The 23,455-nt window shown below is 35.8% G+C and overlaps 4 protein-coding genes across 6 annotated transcripts; 3 read left to right on the top strand and 1 right to left on the bottom strand.

Annotated features, from left to right (window-relative positions):
* Window positions 1-4,996: 4,996 nt before the first annotated feature.
* Window positions 4,997-6,871, top strand: LOC108805213 (xylan glycosyltransferase MUCI21). Its single transcript, XM_018577193.2, has 3 exons — window positions 4,997-5,242; window positions 5,343-5,471; window positions 5,559-6,871. The coding sequence occupies exons 1-3, from the start codon at window positions 5,023-5,025 to the stop codon at window positions 6,731-6,733; spliced, it is 1,524 nt and encodes a 507-aa protein (XP_018432695.2). The 5' UTR covers window positions 4,997-5,022; the 3' UTR covers window positions 6,734-6,871.
* LOC108805212 (kinesin-like protein KIN-14L) lies at window positions 6,795-12,019 on the bottom strand. Of its 2 annotated transcripts, XM_018577192.2 has the most exons (19): window positions 11,747-12,019; window positions 11,488-11,645; window positions 11,240-11,386; window positions 10,928-11,159; window positions 10,768-10,853; window positions 10,618-10,662; window positions 10,294-10,395; window positions 10,041-10,115; window positions 9,807-9,888; window positions 9,595-9,690; window positions 9,350-9,523; window positions 9,166-9,272; window positions 8,910-9,088; window positions 8,645-8,812; window positions 8,324-8,574; window positions 8,084-8,247; window positions 7,470-7,999; window positions 7,216-7,397; window positions 6,795-7,128 (listed from the first exon to the last, which is right to left on the bottom strand). In XM_018577192.2, the coding sequence occupies exons 1-19, from the start codon at window positions 11,817-11,819 to the stop codon at window positions 7,052-7,054; spliced, it is 2,928 nt and encodes a 975-aa protein (XP_018432694.2). In that variant the 5' UTR covers window positions 11,820-12,019; the 3' UTR covers window positions 6,795-7,051. The 2 variants fall into 2 exon arrangements, with proteins under 2 accessions (XP_018432694.2, XP_056842366.1); XM_056986386.1 differs by lacking the exon at window positions 6,795-7,128 and having other exon boundaries at window positions 7,211-7,397.
* Window positions 12,020-14,987: 2,968 nt separating this feature from the next.
* On the top strand, window positions 14,988-16,673 carry LOC108860600 (UDP-URONIC ACID TRANSPORTER 1). Its single transcript, XM_018634463.2, has 4 exons — window positions 14,988-15,555; window positions 15,942-16,045; window positions 16,139-16,367; window positions 16,446-16,673. The coding sequence occupies exons 1-4, from the start codon at window positions 15,055-15,057 to the stop codon at window positions 16,590-16,592; spliced, it is 981 nt and encodes a 326-aa protein (XP_018489965.1). The 5' UTR covers window positions 14,988-15,054; the 3' UTR covers window positions 16,593-16,673.
* Window positions 16,674-16,960: 287 nt separating this feature from the next.
* Window positions 16,961-23,111, top strand: LOC108805387 (DNA gyrase subunit B, chloroplastic). 2 transcript variants are annotated; one of them, XM_057010450.1, is made up of 22 exons: window positions 16,975-17,107; window positions 17,261-17,364; window positions 17,455-17,602; window positions 17,739-17,819; window positions 17,924-18,037; window positions 18,121-18,177; window positions 18,679-18,780; window positions 19,007-19,157; window positions 19,258-19,334; window positions 19,412-19,522; window positions 19,882-19,952; window positions 20,201-20,342; window positions 20,677-20,775; window positions 20,901-21,029; window positions 21,153-21,267; window positions 21,475-21,542; window positions 21,906-22,019; window positions 22,101-22,217; window positions 22,305-22,358; window positions 22,464-22,569; window positions 22,698-22,828; window positions 22,929-23,111. In XM_057010450.1, coding segments are annotated over exons 2-22 (2,058 nt in total). In that variant the 5' UTR covers window positions 16,975-17,107; window positions 17,261-17,362; the 3' UTR covers window positions 22,998-23,111. The 2 variants fall into 2 exon arrangements, with proteins under 2 accessions (XP_018432924.2, XP_056866430.1); XM_018577422.2 differs by lacking the exon at window positions 17,261-17,364 and having other exon boundaries at window positions 16,961-17,107.
* Window positions 23,112-23,455: the final 344 nt, after the last annotated feature.

Genomic DNA, 23,455 nt, shown 5'->3' with positions numbered 1-23,455 from the left:
CTTTATGGGAAAAGAAAGTCGAGTACGCATCATTCCCTCCATCGTAGAGATGATGAAAAGCTTACCAAACACATAAATTGATTGCCAAACACAAATTGATTGCGATGGAATTAATATTGAAGAAATTGATATTGGATAGAGTTGGTGAGATTTGGGTAAAAGCCTTTTCTACCGCTCATACTCTTCACCAACCATGCTCATACCTCTCACCTATCTTATGGTAGGGCTTGCCAACCAGTAGAATTACTAGTATTGTATATTATATTAGTCATGGAAATTATGATATAATAATATTATTGTATTCATCTCTTTTTTTGTCAGCTTATTCAGCTCTTATAAAAAGCAAAACATATACAAACCAATAATTTCGAATAATATAGAAGAATAAAAGTAGACTTCCATATATATATATTTTTTTAGTAGACTTCCATATTATTTAGTGAGTACAATGTTTTTTGTAACAAAGTAAGCTCACTCAATCGATTTGTTTTGATATAATTATTTTAGGTACTTCCACCTTTTTCTTCTTTTCCAAAAATTATACTCTGAATTAGATACATAAAATAAAGATATTACGATCCAAATTGAGTGTCTATGACTGAAAGCACATTATATACAAATTGGCATGTTTAAAATGGTGTTTGGTAGTTAAAAAAGGGTGCTTGGTACAGTTAAGTAGCTTCCAAACCAAGTGATGTGTACGGTGTACCTTAGATAACATGAACTTGTTTTCTTCTTCTTTTCATTCTTGTGAGAAATAAAGTAAAACTGTAAGAGTATATCTGTTGCAACATGTTTATCTAATATGACATGGCACGATTGTATAATACTTACGTCCAAAGCCTTGCCATGCATATATTGTCAATGACTAGTTAAAAAATCTGAAATGTTAGAAAAAGAAACTCCAAACCTTTTACCTTCTTTCATTAATCGGAAAGTATTCCAAATTCGAGTCATGCAGTATAGTAGCTAGTATACTCTTTAGCATTAAGTGTATTTTTCTGGAGTCGACCGGATTAATCGATAGGATTTATAAAAAAAACACCTTCTTGTTACAAAACCATTAATTATTGATGACGGGGGAGTAATTAATTGTTCAGGGGTGAAGATTTGATTACTTCAAAGTAGAGATAGACATTACGTGACGTCGGTTCAATCTCTGCAGCCATTTGGCTAAGATTGAAGACTTTTCCATTTTATCATTAGGTAAACGTAGACCATGTAATGAGTGCCTTTTTGTTTGTCTACCTGCATTCAGTGGCGGAGGTAGCATTTTGTTTGACTAGGGTCAATTTCATAATATGTAAATTTTAAAAGGGTCAATAACTATTTTCATCAGATTTTCTTCAAGAAAATACAAGTATTTTTTTTTTAAAAAACAAAAATTCATGTGGGTTAATTGACCACCCTCCTAAAAAACTAGTTCCGCCACTGCCTGTATTGCAACTGATACAGAATTCTTGTTTCTTTTAACCGAGAATTTTAAATTCGAAATAATTTTCTTAAAATCCGATTTATACATATTTATAAGATTCAAACTGGTTTAGACTGTTCTAAATCAGTTAACCCGCCTAATCGCTAGTCCTCTATTAAGCGCTTGGTAACCGCCTAGCGATTTTTAGAACATTATTTCTGAGCCAAACCAAATTTAGCAAACAAAGGTCCAGCCTTTATGTTCAGTGACATACACATTACACTTTGCTTCTTCTCCGTTGTGCTTCTTACAGTCCGAACAAAACGCGTCACTCATTGCTTCTCTGCTCTTTAGACTTTAGGAAAGAAAACTTAAACTTCCCTTTTACATGAAATTGAACTCAGGTGATTACTAAAGAATACCACTTTCTTATTCCTTTGAGCTGTTTCTTCAACAAGTTCTGATCTTTCTAGAATCCAAATGTCAGCAGAAATGCGAGTCAGTATGTCTTAATACAAAGACTATGACTTGAGGTTTGGAGAACCAAAAAGTGTTTCTGTGTTTGGTCGGACACATGGATAATAAAATAAATAGGCTTTTTAAATTAATCTGGCCCAGCATTTCGAAGCCCTATAACTTTTTTCGGTCTGCCAGTTACACAAGGACATATCAAATGACATCAAACATTTTAAATAGCTAGACATAGACATAAGCATAACCATACTTGACAGAATAAGTTCATAACAATTACCACACATATTACAGCTTGCTATCACATTAAATTCTTAGGTCGGGTTTTAGATAATTTTATATGATATTGAATAATTTTGAAATAAGTTTTACGTTTGTATGTATCTATATAAACATGTCACTTGAATACTGTATATGTGCTTTTGTCTGATTATTATCATCATATACATATATTGGAATCATGGCTGGTTTGAATCTATAAAACTTTCAATAATTATAGTTTGAGAATAAGATGATTTATACATATTCTGTCTGTTTCAAATTAATCAATGTTTTCAGATTTTTACACTTATTAATAAAACACATTAAGTTTTAGTATTAAATATATAGTTTTTGTAATTATTCTTTTCCATAATTTTTAACCAATCAAAATTTAATAAATACAATTATTTTTTTTTTAATTTACAACTTATCATTATTATCTATTAAAATTGCAATAAAAAAATAAAAAAAAAATTTGAAACAATTTTTCTCTCTCAAATGTAGATTAATTTGAAACGGATAGAATATTAGACAAGGTTATATTATCACATTTACGCAGTTCTGCTACCCTCAGAACCAGTTTCATTCAGTTTCGGTGGTTTGATCACAAAATCTTCTTTTTTTTTGAAACACAATCACTAAATCTTTACCAGTAATTTTTGAAATAATTTGACTTCGACCTGAGTAAGATCGAATGACCCGAATTGAAATGCAGGGAACTAGTCTTCATGCCGTTACAATCGCAACGCGCAAGGGTGTTTTATATTAATATAGTTGACTTTTATGAACTGTCCTAAACTAACCTAAGAATATCAATGCATAATGTGTTTTGAATTTTTACGAGCAGAAACAAAAAAAATCAAAACTGCGATATAAAAGTTTTATTATACCATATTTATTCATACAGCAAACTCAAAAACTGACATATGAACTAACACATGTAAACAAATGATTGACTAGGACGAGTATTTTATGTTTTAACATAATATTAACGCACTATTTTATTCTAATCTTGGTCGAAACCGCCACGAGGAGATATCTCTTCTCTGAATCTCTTTTCTGGTGTAGTCTTTTTAGAGTTTATATATGTCATTATAATTTACCCATAATTTACTAGAGGAGAAAAGCTGTATAGTTCCGTAGACTAAAAGTTTTAAGAGTTATCGTCAACATACTTATTCTTCGCATCACATGCCCTAATAATACTAGCGAAGTGTCAAACATTAACATCAACTAAAAAGAAACTTTCCGGTCATCTTATATTTATTAATGACTCGCTCACGAATTGTTCGTCTAAAAGTGGATATGGCTAACTTCACAAATCCCAATAAAGCAAAATCACGGCCTTCGATGATCCTCTTTGCGTACTTATACTGCAGTTATCATCGAATCATATTCTCAAAAAGAAAAAAATTAGTTTTGAGTTGTTTCAACATAAAGCTAACAATGATGTAAGTAAATGCATATGACAATTGCAAATACATACCCTTTTAATCAAACCCCCTTGTTATTTCTAAGTAAAATTTTATATCTTGATTAGAACTTTACATACTTCAAAATATTGGTCTAAAGTGGATCGCAATACTTTGGTTTGAAGTTAGCAATTTCTACATAAACTATACAATGAATTTAAATTACAAATAGTTGATTCAGCATAATTTCATCCTGCTGTATGCTTTCAGTCTGATTCTAGAATTTCATCCACCAGCTTTTTTTAATCTTTCTGCAAATTTTATTTGACTTTTTTCGCCCACCAACTTTTAATTATTCTGGGATAAACTCATTACGTTTTTGTTGTTTAGTGGACGTTTAATAAAAATCCGTGGGTTATATTTCTCATAAAACGAGTTTATAATCAAATATCTTGTGCAACAACAAATATATATTCTATATTGTTGCTACTCATTGGAATACGACGTTTTGTATGTATTTGACCGTTAAGACCGCCCCCCGTTGGCTGTTTGATAATTTCTTCCTTTGACATGTCATACTCCATATTTTCATGATATTATAATGTCCAATAATTTGAAATTCTTTATTCTTAATCAGTCATCCCTATGAATAAATTAGTCTCATCATATATTTGAATCTATGATTGAATCCATAAGACAACTTGCTACCGATGGCTCATGGCAGTATGATATGACAACTTCATTTTTGGATTTTTTGAGTTGAAGACTTGAAGTTTGAACCATAAAACTAGCTCCGGGTCATGCAGTCTTTTACCTCAAAAAAGAAATATTTATTTCCGGTAATAACTTCGCAGCATGATGCCAGGTAGAATACATTAATCTGTGAGATATAAAAGAGCAGAGAAAATATTTGTGTCTAATCACCACTATTTTAACTTTGTTTTGTTCTTGATTAAGACATAAATTCCATACAAGGAAGATTAATATGGTCACTGATGCGATGATTTCAACCAAAACGCGTATTTATATTATACTAATTTAGGCATTTAACCAAAAATGTGTTAAAGAAAAAGGGATCTTGTGATGCAAGCAACATATAAACGCCACTCAAAAGATGGGTTTGGCCAAGGTCCCTTTCTCTTTCTCCCACACGTCTCTCTAATCCCCATCTCTCTATCTCGACCAAAAAACTCAAGACTTAGTATGTTTCTCTCTCTCCCCAAACAATACTAGAAACGTCTCTATCTTCCAAAAGAACGTCTCTATCTTAAGATATATACTCCGTTTTTCAAAGGAAAACTTTGCCTCTACTATTTGATCTCTCTCTCTGATCTCTCTCTTTCTCTCCCCATCTAGCTAGATAGATAGAGGTTCTGTTTACTAACAAAAAGTTCACTATACCCAGAAAAAGTTCTCTCTTTCCCCTTATATTTTTTTCATCTATGTGACTTGATTAACAAGTAAATGATGAGGCAGAATCTCAAAAAAGTTGAACAGATCAAACAAGACAAATCTTTGAAGATGTTTCCTTATGTCTTCGGTTTGAATAATTCTTCTGGGAGCAGCGCAAAGAGATCGAAGCCTAAGCTTATCTACCTTCTTCTCTTCACTCTTATCTCAAGTTGTTTTGTCTTTGCTCCTTACCTCTTTTATTTCCCTTACCCCTCTGCTCTGTCTCTCATCGGTACGATTCTTCTTCTATCTTGTATTCCAAGTAACTCACTTCCGTCTCTTTTTTTTGTTGCTGTTAACCTAAACTACTTTCACTTCATATGTTTTTGCAGATTCTTCAATAAAAGAGATTGAAGACCAGGTTTCACATAACATTACAGAACCTCCCAAGCCGGCAAAAAAAGAGATTGAAGACCAGGTTTCACATAACATTACAGAACCTCCCAAGCCGTCTAAAAATGGTTAGTACTTAATCCTTTCTTTCCTACCATTCTTGATGCTCAAGCAAAGGGTTCTCAGTGTTTTATTTTCATGTGGTGATTATGCAGAAGGGAGCATATTATGTGACAGAACCGGTTATCGTTCAGACATCTGTTCAATGAAAGGCGACATCAGAACACACTCTCCTTCGTCCTCCGTCTTCCTCTACACCTCCAGTGATGATCATGTCTCACAAGAAATAATCAAACCATACCCAAGAAAGTGGGAAACTAGTATAATGGATACCATCGGTGAGCTGAAACTTGTGAAGGTTTCTGGCGATAAGCACAGCTGCCAAGTGATCCATGAAGTGCCAGCAGTGATATTCTCTACGGGAGGATATACTGGAAACCTCTACCATGAGTTCAACGACGGGCTTATACCTTTGTTTATAACATCCAAACGTTACAACAGAAAGGTTGTCTTTGTGATTGCTGAGTATCACAAGTGGTGGGAGATGAAGTACGGAGATGTAATCTCTCAGCTCTCTGACTATCCTCTTGTTGATTTCACCAAAGACAAGAGAACTCACTGCTTCAAGGAAGCAATCGTTGGTCTTAGTATCCATGGTGAGTTAACAGTGGATCCTTCTCAGATGAAAGACGATAGAACAACCATCACTGAGTTCAAGAACCTACTTGATCAAGCTTATAGACCAAGAATCAACATACTGGACGCCGCGGAGGAGCGTCGGTTCCACGGAAAAGCAGCAAAGAGAAGAAAAGCTAAGAAGCCTAAACTAGCTTTGTTCTCAAGAACCGGGTCTCGAGCCATAACAAACGAGGATCTGATGGTGAAACTGGCTCAGAGGATAGGGTTTCAAGTCGAGGTTTTGAGACCTGACAGAACAACGGAGCTAGCCAAGATCTACAGAGTGCTTAACTCAAGCACTGTCATGGTTGGAGTACATGGAGCAGCAATGACTCATTTTCTGTTCATGAAACCTGGAGGTGTCTTCATTCAGATCATTCCACTAGGGACAGATTGGGCAGCAGAGACATATTACGGAGAACCGGCAAAGAAGCTTGGTCTAGACTACATTGGTTATAAAATTCTTCCAAGAGAGAGCTCATTGTCTGATCAATATGATAAAAACGATCCAATCCTAAGAGACCCAAGCAGCATCACTCAGAAAGGGTGGCAATTCACAAAGGGGATATACTTAACCAACCAGCAAGTAAAGTTAGATCTCCGGAGATTCAAGAAGATTTTGACTGATGCTTATGCAAAATCAAATAGATGACCTGCATGCAATGTGCTTCACAAGTTGTTGTTGTTGTTGTGACTGTATAGTCTGCAAAAAGTACAGTAAATGAAAAGTTCTTTGTAAAGATTTAAAATGTGACCGTGACATTAATGAATTCAATGTTTCAGATGCTAAGTATGGCTTAAACCAGAAGAATCTCTATGTTACAGTCAGAGCCATCTCAAGTTGAGTTCTTATTTACTAAAAAAAAAATTGAAGAAAACTGAAGTGAGAGATGCTGAAAATAAGACTCTCCAGTGAGAAACTTTGCTTCGAGCCAAAGCAAGAGAACGTGTTATGATGCTTCAATACTCTTTACGCCCTCTTCTTCACTATCTTTGATGATGAACGCATAGGTGGAGGTGTCTTTGCAGTTCTTGCACCACTTTCACCTATGAAAGCCAACAACAAAAAAAAAGCTTAGATATTGATTAGCTTTAGTAAAGAAACTTGTGAACTTATGGTAAGATCTAACTAACCATTCTCAATTGGATTTCCTCCTATTGAGGATCTACGTGATCTTTCAGGACCTGATGGCATGACACCTGTGAGTGATTGCCTCCTCAGTGTTTTAGCGTTACTTGTGTTTGGCGACTTCACACCACTGAAATTATTTGGGACTCCAAGCGGCGACCGTGGATTTGCAGGAATGTTCTCCTTCCTGGTATCAAAAAAGGTTAATGCATAATATTGTCATGCAGACTATAAAATAAACATAAAGTCTTTATCATACCTCTTCTCTGAGCCATTGATCAGCTTTCCGATTGTCCTCAGTGACTTCCGTATGTGTGAACTTTTTCCATTTGTCCTAGAATCCACAGAAATAAACTGTATCTCGTTTCTAGGATGATCTTCCTTAACAGGTGTCTGCAATAGCTGGAGCTGAGGAATGCTTGTTCTGCCATCTACTTTCACTCCTCTGTTTCGATAAGAGCTTACAGGACTCAGTGGATTCTTGAGCTGCTGCACCTCCATAGTGGGATCTCCTTTGCTATTTTCTTCCTTTTTACAAGACTTTGGACCCTCCAAACTCAATCTTTGTGCACGACGAGAGGCCAAAGGTGATTTAATTCCTTTTCTGTCTTCAAGGTTTGCCTTTGTGTTGTTGCTACCGTTTTCGATGCTTAATCTTCTGAGACGTGGAGGAGTTTTCTCTGTTGTTGCGGTTGGTGGCCTGCTTAAAGGAGATTTTATCTCCTTTGCTCCACCGTAGGAAACACTGTTCCATTCTCCAGAACCCAAAGCCTTCTTCAGGTTTTCAATCTGAAAGAAGGATACAAAAAATGTTTGTTGGCTCACATAATCTATACACAAACTGGATACAAATTTATGTTACTGTCTACAGACCTGCTCTTTGAGATGCATAACCTCTCTAGTCTCTTTGTGTGCACGAGCAACGCCAAGTTCGACTGTGGAGACTCTTTGCGCGAATTTTAAAGTACTGATTGTTTCCCCAAAGGAGTCTTCTTCAGGACTCAAATGAGCAAACATCAGCGTTTTGGCTTGACCTCCTGAAACATAGACATCACAGAAAGGCGCTACTGAATATCGGCTGTTCACAATTAAGGATTAATATAGTCAAAGTACCTAATGCGTCTTGGAGTAGAAGAGTCAGCTTGCTGTTTCGGTAAGGGATGTGAGAATTCTTCTGAGCCAATGCATAAATCACATCTCCGAGACAAGAAAGAGATTTGTTGATATACTGTGCTTCCTTGAGTCTGTCCCCTGTAACCTCTGATTTATCTACTCTCTCGCTCCCTGCAAGATCCACCAGATGCAAGCAACTCCGGATGGTACCTCCAGACGTGTCTTTCCCACGTACGTGCACCATAAAAATACTAAAGAAAGACAACTGAGTTTAGATAATATAACTCTTGAGTGTTTGTGGTTCAAGTTAAGGAAGAGAACCTGTGAGACCGACTACTTCGGTTATTCATGGACGTGGAACTAACAGCCCTGTTCACCTCACCAGCCTCCATCAGACGCAGGACATCCATGGTAGAACTCACAGAATGCATAGTAGCATCTGGGAGACTTAAGCCATCGTCCTCGCTTGAGCAAGTTCGGATATCTAATGTGGATATATAGTCAAGAATAACACTAGGTCGATCGTGAGATAGATAAACAAACCAGTAAAAGTAAAATTAAAGTTTCAGCAGTCATGAAAGGATATTTGGTGCAGGAGGAATTCTCAGCAAGAAGGTCTCGGACTTGTTCATTGTAGATTTCAACCATTTGAACGTATATCTCATACGTCATCATGTCCTTTCTTTTATCACATATCAGAAAGAGATCATTGAGAGCAAGATAGTTTATTCCCATTTCAGTAGCTGATCTGCCCGGAGGACCACTCTGCATCAGGAATTTTTTTATAAATAACTATAAAATGTAAAAAGGCAAGAAGAAGATGCTCTAGTTTGTATTCTCACCATTGTGTATGTCTTCCCTGATCCGGTTTGTCCGTAAGCAAAAATGCAGACATTGTAACCATCCATCACTGATCTGATTAATGGCTGTGTTTCTCTGAATACGTCATCTGTACACATGGGGACACAAAGAAGTGTGAGAACTGACACATGCTTATACAACCTCTTGAGTAAATTGCAAAGTTACCTTGAGTTGCTGTTGGAGCAAACACTTGATTAAACTGAAAAGTTTTTCTTGCATCTTTTTGAGGCTTTGATGGATCCAGAACAAACAAAGAGCCATCTTTTCCTATGTAATCTATTACACCTTTCATTTCACTATTGAAGATCGGCCTAACTCTGCAGAACACTCTTATATTTCCTGCAGGAGATTAGAAATGGCATTATTGAGATTTATGAAAAGAGTAAAACTCGTGTAAACTATTTTTATACCTTTAAGATCTTGCACCATGTTATATAACTTTCTGTTCTCTTCCACCACTTTGTAATATCCTTGAGCTGCTGATGACATCTCTTGCATCTGATTCCCTGTGTATATAAGAAGCATATCCCAGAATGTTGGATTAATACCAGAAAACGGAAAACAAATACCGACAGTTTTCCCCAGAGGAGATAAAATGGAGCTTCCAGAAAAACAAACTAACCTAGTTCCATCAGATCTCTTTGCAGATGAATCTGAAATTCCTTAAAATCCTGCTTCGTTTGTATGAACAAAGTCTTGAGAACCTGAACAAGATAAGCATACCTGAATTAGAACACATGTTACAGGCAAATAAGAAATGAAAGTTTTAAGAGAGCTTGGCAAAAGGTGTTGACAGGAAAATATGAAGGCTTGCCAAAAAAAAAGGTACATGAAACTTCACTAAATTCAAACATACCGCAAGCTCATTTTCTTGTGTTTTCAGCAAACGCTTGTGGTTGTATTTTGTCGTGTGTAGGAGACTGTTGCTGGACTGAGGAAAATATATCCAACAATTTGTTAGTATAAAGAAAAACTTTTAAACATACATGGAGTAAAAAGAGGTATCTAAGCTAAGAAAGAGCAGTGGAAACCAGAGAGAGATAAAAGCAATCACTTGTGAATACATAACCAGGGCCTACTGGCATTAAAGAGAAAAAGACATACTGTACCTTGTTTTCTTCATTGACAGGTAACTCCTCCAGAGGCATAGGTTTGACGTCTGATGGTTTCGGGGTGCCCTCGTTAAGGAAATTCTTGAAGATTGATTGAAGCTGTTCATAAACATAGGACACAAATATTTCAACAGTGTCAGGCTAATCTATCAAAGCGGAGTTCAAATATAACATTTGATAAATCGGAGCAGATCATCAAAAGAGCTCATTAACAAGTCTGATTTAGTGACAAAAGCAACAAACGGACACTGATATATTGAATACATGTAGCTTCATTTATAGTATTTAACAAGTTATCAAAACTTCAACATGAACACTCACCTCCGGGAATCTTGAGATGATTTTCTGGAAATTTACTGTAGAGTTCTGCAATTCAAAGAAGTCAAGCAATTGAACCAAGTTAGTCCGACTGTTACAGTATTTAGGAGTTGAACAAATGCATAGTAAGTGAGACAGAACATTTCAACTTACATCGCTGCCATTCTCAAGTGAGATAAAATTCTCATCAATATTTTCCTTGGAGTTGAAAATGTGATCGGCGACCAGCTTGGCTATCACTGCAAACATCCAAATCCGTGTAAGAGAGTACTCAAAATTAATACATTCAATAGTCTCTGTGCATGGATCATACCTTTGAGTTTATCAGATTCACCATCTGCAGAATCGTTTCTGTCCAAATGCCTAGACGTTTTGGAAGCACTAACCGGAAGAACCTTAGTTGCAGAAGAAGAGAGCTGAAACGTTGGCGTTTTGACGTGCTTGTAGAACCCATTACCACTGCTGCTCATCTTGCACTCATGATACGCCTTGAGTCCCAAGACGCAGTCAACAACTTTGCTCACCGATCCAGACTCAAGATTATCCTGTTCTCAAAACACACCTCAATGATTAAAACACACACACATTCAAAACTATCAAAACATAAGAAGAAGAACTTAGTTACCTTTTCGAGATCAGAAGCCTCGAATCCAGGAAGCCTCAACTGTTGCAACGCCACAAGAAAGTTCCTGACGTTCTCGAAATACTGATAAGCTTGAGGAAGCTGGTACTCTCTGTTAAACGACTGCATATGCGAGTAGCTCTCCACAACCTTTAAACAATACAAAAATGTGAATCAAACTTTCAACTCTTAAGACAATGGATTTGAAGAAGAATACAAAGAAACAAATATTATATATATATATATAGTACCTTGGAGACGGCTCCTGGGTGAATCTTGTTGATAGCATTGCAAAGAATCATACCGTTTCTCAAGCAAGAAACAAACTCTTTCTCCGATGGCTGATCCGAGATACCGAGTTCACCCACTACCGATTGAAGCCATTGCACCGCTTGAAACCGCCTCGACGCTTCAAAGATAAAAGCAAAGCAAATCAAACCACAATCGAATCAGAAAAAAAAAAAAAACAAAAAAGAAGAAACTTTTCGTTTCGATCTTTTGTAACGGAACCTGCTTCTTCGGCTCTTCTTGATGCTAAATGAAACTCGTGTAACCCAGTGGTGGTGGTTCTCACGCTTGCCATTACAATCAATTTATCAACGAATCGGAGTTAGAGATTGATTGATTGATTCTTTCCTTCTAGGGCACAGAGCAAACCCTAGGAGAAAAAAAATTGAAAGGAGGAGAGATTGCAGATCAATCGATTCTAGGTCGTCGTCGTCGTCGTCTTCTGCGTTTCTTTCAGTTTGTTTTTCTTTGGGAGTGAAATAGAGGATATTTAGGAATCTACAAAGTTTGTAACGTTAACTACTGTGTGTTTGAATTCAAAAAACCTTTGAACTAATCCTGACCGTTTATTCTCAATTGTGTCAACGGCCTCGAAGATGGTAAAGCACTTTTTTATTTATTTTTATTAAATTGGCTCAGATTATCAGATTTGTTTTTTTTTCTTGTGCTAAATTTAATTCAAGATCAAATACATGTAAAGCTCTAAAAATTTCTAAAGAAAAAAACATAAATTCTTTTCTTATCATCACAGAGATTCACAGCTTTCATACCAGTTCCATCAATTTTTTGTCTATTTGTCGAATCTTCGGAAAGAGACATGATCTACTTATTATAATGTTTTCTTTTGGGGTTCACCTAACATTTGTAGATTTTTTTTTTTTTCACATTTGTAGAATTTAGAGGGATCAGTTTCAATTTAAACGTCAATAGAATTTGTTTCCAAAAACGATATGTTTTCTGCTTTTGATTATCTTAACATATACATGGATGGTCTTTTTTTGTGCTGCGATTTTTCAATACAAGATAATATATTAGCGGTTAACGTAAACTTTCTTAAGTAATAATAATTTGTTTAATGAGAATTATTAATCTAAGACATATTGGGTCTTGATATTTGAACGAAATCGAATTATTTTGGGATAATTGGGCTGTTTTGTTTTTTCGACAAGAGGGATAATTGGGCCGTTTAAACTCATATTATGGCATTGTGACCCAAAACAAAACAAAAGCTTAGTGGGAAACAAAAACAAAACAAAACAAACACTCATATTATGGCATAATGGCATATATTCTATTAATTATTCAACATGTCCAATTGATAGTAAGTTATGTCCACCCTTTTAAATATTATAACTGCAATGATATATAGTATAAATATACATAATACATGATTTTCAGTTTTATAATAACCTCTCCCTCATTTCCTATAATTTAGGAATCCATTACTCATTTAAACGAAATCATTGACAGCACTATACTGTATAAAATAACATGTACAGAACAATACAATTCTGTATATGTAATATCAATGTAAAAATTTATGATTCAAATCTATGACATTCTAAAATACAAATATATCGTTCAGGTCTACCCGTTCATGTATTTTAACTAGAAAATATATATTTTGAATAATCAATATTGATAATATATCATTGTATTATATTTCAAAAAACTTATATATTTAAATGCACATTTTTAAATTGCAGATTATGTCAATTCATTTCAGAATTTGTTTTGGACAATCACATACAAAAACAACTAAAATAAATGATTCACACTATAGACTCAAGCAATATGATATAAACTGCTTAAATAGGTGTTTCCAAATCAAAAATTATAATCGATGAAAAATGTTTAAAATAGTCAACTGAAAATATAGTTGCGTGATCAATTGATAAATGATTAGTCCAACTATTTTATCAATTGATAAATGATTAGTCCAACATAAGTTTATCAGTTAACAAAGTACATGATGTTAAAATAGGGTTTAACGGGTTTAAGTGGACTTTTTCATCTAAATCGTTGAGTGTAACGGGTTTTAAATAGGTTATTCGAGTACAAATATTTATTAAATGTGATTTTACTTAAAGTTAGTGAAGACAATATTAACTAATTTACATATATATATATATATAATATATATATATATATATATATATTTAACAGAATATATTAAAAAATATTTTTCAAAGATTTTTCAAAAGTTTTTGTTCGGTTTTTCGTGTGGTTTGGGTTTGATATTACTTTTCGGATATAACACTTTAAGAACCATTCAAGTATATAGGTCAAGTCTAATAGAGTATGACTCTATGATTTTATGGTCAATTTCGAGTCGGTTTTTTTCCGGTACAAATATTCTTAATTAATTATGATAGATAACTAATAGAAAAAAATAAAATATGTTGCAAATTTTAAGAATATAGTTTAAAAATAATTTTCAGTTGATTATACAAATAATTTGGATCGTGACTACCCGTCGACCCGCAAAGTATTTAAAAAAATAAAAAGTAAAAGTAAATATTTTTTAAAAAATACAGGAATTTAAAATAATAATTTAATATTTACATCATGTATAAATTTTTTTATTATAAATATATTTTTATAATAATTAAATTAAATAATGATTTTTAAAATATATATAACCCGCAGATAACCACAAATTAAGCGGAGCGGTTGCGGGTTGTGCAGATCAGATTTTTTGACCAAAAAAAATAAAAATCCACGGGTTGACGGGTCAGCGGGGCAAGTTCGACTCGCAACCCAGCTTAAACCGTGCGTATACCGGATCAATTTTTTAAATTACTGTTATTTAATAAAATATATTTTAATTAAAATTATACACAAATATGATTACAAAAAATACATCCACCCTTTTAAGGGCGGGTCAAAATCTAGTTGGTAGTTAAATTTTGAAGAAGTTATAATATTTAGATATTCTATTGTTATTTTTTTTGACTAAAATTCTATTGTTATTGGTTTATGTATTCTTACAATCTTATTAGAATCGTTTTTAAAGTTCAAATTGATTCAGTCTAAACCAAAGTTAAATTGATTCAGTCTAAACCAAAGTCAAATTGATTCAGTCTAAACCAAAGTCAAATTGATTCAGTCTAAACCAAAGTTAACTATTCATAATTTATTTTTATTGGATTTGTAAATTAATATAGAAAAAAAATTAGTTTCATAATTACATTACTTTTAACTTACATGAAAGGTTTATATAAATTTTCATATATTATTAGTTGTTTCATTTTAAATTTTGCATATTTTATGTAATGATTTAAACTGTATAAATTTTGTATCATATTTTATTTAGCTACTTCATCTTTCACAAAGCCCAGGTAACAAAACAATAAGTTAACACTTTTGTCTCTGCGAGAATAAAAAGTCTTCTCTCTTTATTACATCTACGCTTTCTTCTTCTTTCTCTCATCCCCATGCTCCTCGAGGCAAGGAGCTAATTTCTCTCCTCTCCTATCAAAAACTCTCCAACCACATTCCGATCTCATCTCATCTCATCAACCAAGAAGATGAACAACAAGAAGAACCCAGATCAGAAACCAGAGATGTCCTCGTCTTCTTCTTCATCTCCTCCAAAGAAACAAACCCTCTTCATATCATCCCTAATCATCATCTGGTACACCTCCAACATCGGCGTTCTCCTCCTCAACAAGTTCCTCCTCTCCAACTACGGATTCAAATTCCCTATCTTCCTCACCATGTGCCACATGTCCGCCTGCGCCATCCTCAGCTACCTCTCCATCGTCTTCCTCAAGCTCGTCCCTCTCCAGCACCTCAGATCTCGCTCTCAGTTCATGAAAGTTGCCACTCTCAGCGTCGTCTTCTGCGCATCCGTCGTCGGAGGGAACGTTTCCCTCCGTTATCTCCCCGTCTCGTTTAACCAAGCCGTCGGTGCCACGACGCCGTTTTTCACCGCGCTCTTTGCGTATCTCATGACGTTCAAGAGAGAGGCTTGGGTCACGTACGGTGCTCTCGTCCCCGTTGTTACCGGTGTCGTGATCGCCAGTGGGGTAAAACGTTTTCTTGTGTTCTGTCTCTGTATATTAAAATGTCTGATCTGTTGTTTTAGGTTAATACATTAAAGATGATTGCTTGTGTTCCACGTTTGTGTGTATATTAAAAATGTCTGATCTGTTCATCTTTAATCTAGTAACCTAAACAACAGATCAGACGTTTTAATATACAGAGACGGATCGTTTTCTTGTCTTGTCCATTAATTCGTGATGTTTTACAGATTCAGATGAACATGTGTTCTGTCTCTGTAGATTTACATGTCTGATCTGTTGTCTAGGTTAATACATTAAAGATTGTTGCGTGTATTCCACGTTTATGTCTGATTCCCAACAAGGCTTGCTTTTTTACATGAATGTGATTTCTATTTAATTTTTTGTAACAGGGTGAGCCAGGTTTTCACTGGTTTGGATTCATAATGTGCATCAGTGCTACTGCAGCAAGAGCCTTTAAATCAGTTCTTCAAGGCATCTTACTTTCTTCCGAAGGGTAATTCCGTAAATAAGATCATTACTCAAATGAAACAGAACTCAGAGTAGTAGATTAATATGAGTTTTTAACATCTTATAAGTTCCCTTGCAGAGAAAAGCTGAACTCGATGAATCTGATGCTGTACATGTCCCCAATAGCCGTCGTTGCGCTTCTGCCCGTGACAGTAGTAATGGAACCTGATGTGATGAGCGTGACTCTATCGCTCGCAAGACAACATAAGTACATGTGGGCACTTCTCCTGGTTAACTCTGTGATGGCTTATTCGGCCAACTTGTTGAACTTTCTCGTTACCAAGCACACAAGCGCGCTTACCCTCCAGGTAACAAAATGAAAAAAAAAAAACGTTTCAACCATTTTACAAAACTAGAGGTGCTAATAATTGTTCAAATGTTTTCAGGTTCTTGGAAACGCCAAAGGGGCGGTTGCGGTTGTGATATCGATCTTGATTTTCCGAAACCCGGTCACGGTGGTGGGAATTGGTGGGTACAGTATAACGGTGCTTGGGGTTGTTGCTTATGGAGAGACTAAACGTAGGTTTAGATGAGCTCAGAGAACTCCTTACCTCCTGTTTTACTTCCTATCTGATTATATACATTATACCTTTAGAGTTATATATAACATCTTATCTCAATAGCCAATTTTGTATCTAACCTATATTTATATATATTGTATTGTGTTAGATTCAGTGATCTTGTTGTTTCCATTGTCCGTTGTTGTGTTTGAAATACACTTTCTCTTGTCACTTCTGTTCTCCAGATAAAAATCAATATTGCTCACTAAAAATTGAATATTACCAAATTCACAATCATTAACTTGGGCCGAGGCCTGCTCCGGATGGGCCTGACTACACCGGCCCGTAAACTCTTTTTTTTTTTTTTTGAAGCAGAAGAAAACATCTCTTCCCTGTCTCTATCACTCTTCCATGGCTCTTCTTCAGAGACCACCTTCTTATCTTCACATCTATTTTCGCCTCATGGCTTCTCGTCCTCGTCTCTTCTCTCACTCTCTATGCCCCTCACTTCACCGTCACTCCTCGTCTCTCTCCTCTTCAGCCCCCAGGTTTTAGCTTCTGTCCTCTCTCTCTCTCTCTCTCTCTCTCTCTCACTTATCCGTTTTGGTTTCCCGGGGGAACTAGACCGGTAAAATGAATATAGACATAACATTTTGCTTCCTGTGCTAATAAAAATTATGTCTTTGTGCCTTTCCTGAAAGTTTCCAAGCAATCGAAATTGAGTGAAGTCAATTGCTTCCATCGCTTTAGTTTTATGAGTGTTAAGTTTAGCTCCTGTCTGCCGGAGGAAAGTCTGGTTCTTTATGTAAATAGACTTTCTTGATTCTCTTCCATAGTGTAAAGCAAAAACTTTTGGGAGGTATATGATAGATTCGATTTCTGCGGTTGGTTTCAGGATAAAGTTCCAGTTAGCCAAGGTTTTGAGTCATAGACTTGTACTAAGAAATGCAGTCTCGCCAAGGTCCTTTATGTCATCCACCATGGACACTGATGCTCTCCATGAGAGCTCCACCTCTAAGGATTACAGCTCCGAGCACATTCAAGTAATATCCTGCTCTGATGATTTGTTTCTCTTTTTTCATAGGGACAATGTTTTATTGTTACAGCTGTTGGCTTTTCCTGCTATGAATCTTTCTTCTAGTTTCACTTTTATGTATATATCTTTATGATGCACACTAGGTGTTGGAAGGCTTAGACCCTGTCAGGAAAAGACCTGGGATGTATATTGGTAGCACTGGATCTCGTGGTTTGCATCATCTGGTAAATCCCATTCTCTTTCTTTCTTTGAACTCTCTTGTCCCTCACTGTCTCCTTTTGAACTTGTTTATAATTTTAACCTTTCCAATACTTGTTGTTTTTCTTAGGTTTATGAGATACTTGACAACGCAATTGACGAGGCACAAGCTGGTTTTGCTTCAAAGATTGATGTTGTTTTACATGCAGATGGTTCAGTCAGCATTGCAGATAATGGACGTGGGGTATATGATTTGTTTACACTTTCTCATTCTCCCGTATTTTTTTTTCATATAATTTTCTTTTCATCAATATCCTTTTCTTGCAGATACCTACGGACTTGCATCCCGCAACGAGAAAATCTGCTTTGGAGACTGTCCTCACGGTATTATTGCTAGTTGCAATTTTTTTTTTAATTATTATCTTCGCCTTATATGACTTAAGATCGCTTTAAGGTTCTACTGTTAGTTACTAACGGTTTATTTTATTCTCATAAGCTAGCTCAGTCTTCATTCTTAAGTAATACAATACCTCATGTTGGACTTGTTTTCAGTACTAGTATAATAGAGGCCTGGTAAATGTTAAATATGTGTACTAACCCTACCGAAAATAGACTTCTTATTCAAGGTTTTATGGTTTTCGTAACAAAGATATTCACAGGGACAGGAAATTTTAGGTGTTTGTTATTTATGTACTATCTGATAAGTTTTGCTATGGATTGTTAGCTCCTTTCAGGCAGGATGATTCTAGTTTTGCTATATATTGTTTAGCGAGTTGCCTATGATGTTGGTCTAAGCTTAAAATCACATGTGTTTATGGTTTTTTCATTCTGATTCTTGGTCATGCAGTTAATCAATCATGCTTTTTAAAAAAAAAAATTATGCAGGTCTTACACGCAGGGGGTAAGTTTGGTGGCAAGAGTAGCGGTTACAGCGTGTCTGGTGGATTGCATGGTGTAGGTTTATCGGTAGTTAATGCTTTGTCAGAGGTTTGTTCCCTTTGTGCCTATTTTATTTGGTTTTAAAAATATTTCTGGGATAGTTAGATCCCAGTTTCCGAACCTCATATCATATGAAAAGTTTCTTTTAATAGTTCCCAGTGAGTACTGGGTTATCAATTTCAAATTCTTCCACTATATGCAACTTGTTTTTCCATCAAGAATCCTATTAGTATAATGTTCATACGGCTAATGAAGAAGCTCTTACAATTCATAGGAATTGGAGGTTATTGTTCGCAGAGATGGGATGGAGTTCCAGCATAAGTATTCTCGTGGAAAGCCCATAACAACACTTACATGTCATGTCCTCCCACCAGAGTCAAGGGGCACTCAAGGGACATGCATCAGGTTTTGGCCTGACAAAGAAGGTTTTGCCTATATTGATATATTCCATACTAACCTATTTTACCCTTACTAAGATAAGATTTGATGACTAATCCATCTTTTCTGCCACATCTGATTTTTCAGTATTCACAACTGCAATTCAGTTTGATCACAACACTATTGCTGGAAGAATTAGGGAGCTTGCTTTTCTAAATCCAAAGGTGTGCATTTATCACTTGATAATCTTTTTAATTAATACGTCAATATTTTAAATTCTTTTTGCTTCATGTTCATGCAGGTTACAATCTCTCTGAAAAAGGAGGATGATGATCCAGAAAGGGATCTGTATAGTGAATATTTTTATGCTGGAGGACTAATTGAATATGTTAGCTGGCTAAATACTGATAAGGTGAGTCTTGCACTCTGGATCCTTTGTTATAGTTAATATGAAGTGTCTCAAATATTTGCCTACCACTGATGCTAGAATTTAAATTGTGGCCAAGTACTTTAAAGTGGAAAGGGTTTTGTGAAACAAAATCCAGTGGGGATGGTTCCAATACTTTTATTTTCCAGCTAACTTGTTGGTAAGATATGTTGACCACATTTCTCCCGTTAGTTCGTTATTCTTAGGGCTCTGTCTTAGCATGAGTATAGACATGTGTCAACTCAATCTCTGTTAAGTTAGCTCTTATGCATTTAGGTCTCATAGGTCATTCCTAATTACTATCTTTCATCCTGGAAAGGTTAACTATCAGCTCTTTTGTTCAGAAACCGCTCCATGATGTGCTGGGTTTCAGGAAAGAGATAAATGGCACCACCGTTGACGTTGCACTTCAGTGGTATACTACTCTTCCTTCTATTTACCTACCTCTGCTTATATGGTAAACATATATAATCTGCTTGCGTTTACCTTAGAACCACGTACTTCAACATCTAGGCTGACTGGTTTTATGGTTTACTCTGTAAACTGGACATCAGTTGCCTGTACGGTATGCAGAGTCGATGACTGTATATGCTGCAGCTATTCTGGAAGAGAATGCGTATGTGATGGTAGGATCTAACTCTATAGCCTCGTTATTGTACCCAGGTGCTCAGATGCCTATTCAGACACGATGCTGGGATACGCGAATAGTATTCGCACTATTGATGGTGGCACACATATAGAAGGTGTGAAGGCTTCGTTAACAAGAACTCTGAATAGCCTCGCAAAAAAGTTAAAGGTTATCAAGGTGTGATATCAGTAACCTACTTCATTTTTCTATTCTTTATATGTCCATTCTTAGAGGTTTAGAGCGTATTTAATTGTGGTTAGTTGGTCATTACTATGGCTGAAGAGTCTTCTGAGATAGTATATCTGCAGTTAATAGGCTCTGCTACAATAGGTTCTCACTTCTGCATGCTCTACACACAATGAACTAATCTATAATTATACTGACATACATGCCAGTTATAGAGGTTGCTTTTGGATTCATTTAGGCACATATCTTGACCAGTTTCAGGCATGCATTTCTGAAATGGTTGCTTGCCAAGTTGTTATTTATTGTCGTTGATTATGTTTTTCAGGAGAAGGATATTAGCTTAAGTGGGGAACATGTTAGGGAGGGATTGACCTGCATTGTCTCAGTCAAAGTTCCTGATCCTGAGTTTGAAGGTCAAACAAAGGTACTCAAGAGCATAATGACTTCCTGACCTCTTTTGGCAGTGATCTCTGGTCAGCAGGCCATAACCATTTTTGTATTCTGTTACTCGTATTAATTTTTTTTTTTGTCTGGCCTAACCTCTCAAAGACGAGACTAGGGAATCCAGAGGTGAGAAAAATTGTTGACCAATCACTCCAGGAGTATCTTACGGAGTACTTGGAATTGCATCCAGATGTTCTTGAAAGCATCATTTCCAAATCTTTGAATGCTTACAAGGTATGGCAATGACATAACCTCTCATATGTATCCTTACTGCTCCTCCGCCTTTTACTGAACGCCAAGTTACTAGTTTCAACGAAATAACCATGAATTTTCCCTAATGACTCCTTTTCTTTATAGGCTGCTCTTGCTGCCAAGAGGGCTAGGGAGTTGGTCAGATCAAAAAGCATTTTGAAGTCATCCTCACTTCCTGGGAAACTGGCTGATTGCTCATCTACTGATCCTGCAGAATCTGGTATGCATTAGCCAGCATGGAAGTGCCCTTTCGTAAGAAATCAGAACATAAGTATATATGACTAGAAAGGCTTTAAACTGTCAAAACATTTAAGTGAGAAGATGGGAAAGGAAACATGAGGCTGGTGTTTTATGCTGGTCATAGCTTTTAACACTTGTAAAGCTATCAATATTGGTCAATTATTGACTTCTTTTTCTGTGTTATCAGAGATTTTTATAGTGGAAGGAGATTCAGCTGGTGGCAGCGCAAAACAGGGTCGTGACAGGCGTTTCCAGGTAGGAAACCGTTCTGCTCATTGTGTCACTAGACAAGAATCAGTGAGGGGATAGAAAAGGATAGTTAGTTATCATTCTTGTTGGCTTCTTTGAGTATGCAGATACTTGTGAGTCTAACTAAGAGTGCTCTCTTACTCTCAAAAAGACATGAACTGGGTGTCTCTCAGTAGTATCAACATTCTTTGATGTCAATAAGATGAGAGTAAGATACAAACCAAACAATAGATGAAAAAGGCAGTTTGGGGGATTTGAGTGTGTCATATACAAAATAGGAGAATCATTCACAGGTCAACATAGTGTCATATGGGGTTTGCTTGATCTTTTCTGCTTCTGTTTGTAACAAAGTGGTTTGGATTTTTGCAGGCGATTCTTCCTTTAAGAGGTAAAATTTTGAATATAGAGAGAAAGGATGAAGCAGCCATGTACAAGAACGAAGAAATTCAAAATCTAATTCTTGGTCTTGGCCTTGGTGTGAAGGTGATATATCCCCTCCTATTTGTTATTTTTGTCAAAGTATTGGCAAACTCAACGTGACATAATAAATCTATTATTCTCCAGGGAGAAGACTTTAACATGGAGAATTTGCGTTACCATAAGATTATCATATTAACAGACGCAGATGTTGATGGTGCACATATCCGGACACTTCTGTTGACATTTTTCTTCAGATATCAGGTTTTAGTTTACCTGAATAAAACAATTCATTTTAATGTAACCTCTCTATATTGCTGGTGAACTTAATGAAATTAACTTTTTCTGTAGAGAGCCTTGTTTGACGCGGGTTGCATATACGTTGGTGTTCCACCTCTTTTCAAGGTAAGTTCTTAGAGAGCCTTTTTCTGTAGAGAGCCTTGTTATGCTTCAGATTCACGGAAAGTTTTTTTTTTTCTAAAGCTAGTTTTTCTCTTTGAGAACAAACAGGTTGAGAGGGGGAAACAGGCGCATTACTGCTATGACGAGGCGGCTCTTAAACAAGTTATCGCTTCTTTCCCTGGAAATGCATCCTACAACATTCAGAGGTTCAAAGGTAAAAATGACTTGAGAAAACCAGTTTTTGTTGGTCTTATGGCTTTTTTCACATCATGAATCTTCTATTCCAAGGCACTTACATGGCCAAGGTTAATTAATGCCTTTGTTTGTTTTGTGCATCTGCAGGTTTGGGTGAGATGATGCCTGAGCAGTTATGGGAAACAACAATGAATCCAGATACAAGGATACTGAAGCAACTAGTTGTTGATGACGCAGCAGAAACAAATGTGGTCTTCTCATCTCTCATGGGTGCTAGGGTAAGGCCCACAAAACTCAGATTTGAGGGATGAGTTTCCATTGTGTTCTTGCAAAACTCATGATGGTAAAACTGTGTTTGTTGTGGCATCTCTGTTTCAGGTTGATGTCAGGAAGGAACTCATCAAAAGCGCTGCGACTAGAATCAATCTGGAGCATCTTGACATATAAAAACAACACATGCTATTGCCCTCAGCTAAGAGATAGCTTTTTATTTAGGAGACATCATAATGTTTTGAAACTGAACCATATATTTTGATTCCAAAACATCGTTTATTAAATTGATTTACATACTGTCTTAGAAAAGAAAAAAATAGAAGCCGTTAAAAATGGTATCTAAAAAAATCTAAAAAAGATTTTTGTCTTTATAAAATTAAATACTCGCCAACTGTTTAACTAAAATCAAAATTAAAGTCAAATGAAACTCTCGGTAATCTAATTAGAATTTCAAAAAACTGTCTAATTTTGTACGCTTTGTAGTCACACATAATCACTTGTTTAACTTTTAACTTTACACAAGGAAAGCTCCACTAATCAAATCTTCTCATATTTAAGAACCAGAATATCTTGAATATTCTTTTATAAGTACTACTCAAAATCATAATCTCGATGGATGTGGAGAGATTGAA

This window comes from Raphanus sativus, chromosome 5, assembly GCF_000801105.2.
Source record: "Raphanus sativus cultivar WK10039 chromosome 5, ASM80110v3, whole genome shotgun sequence".
NCBI lineage: Eukaryota > Viridiplantae > Streptophyta > Magnoliopsida > Brassicales > Brassicaceae > Raphanus > Raphanus sativus.
Note: the sequence above shows the minus strand (reverse complement) of the source record. Positions and strands in the feature narration are given on the sequence as shown.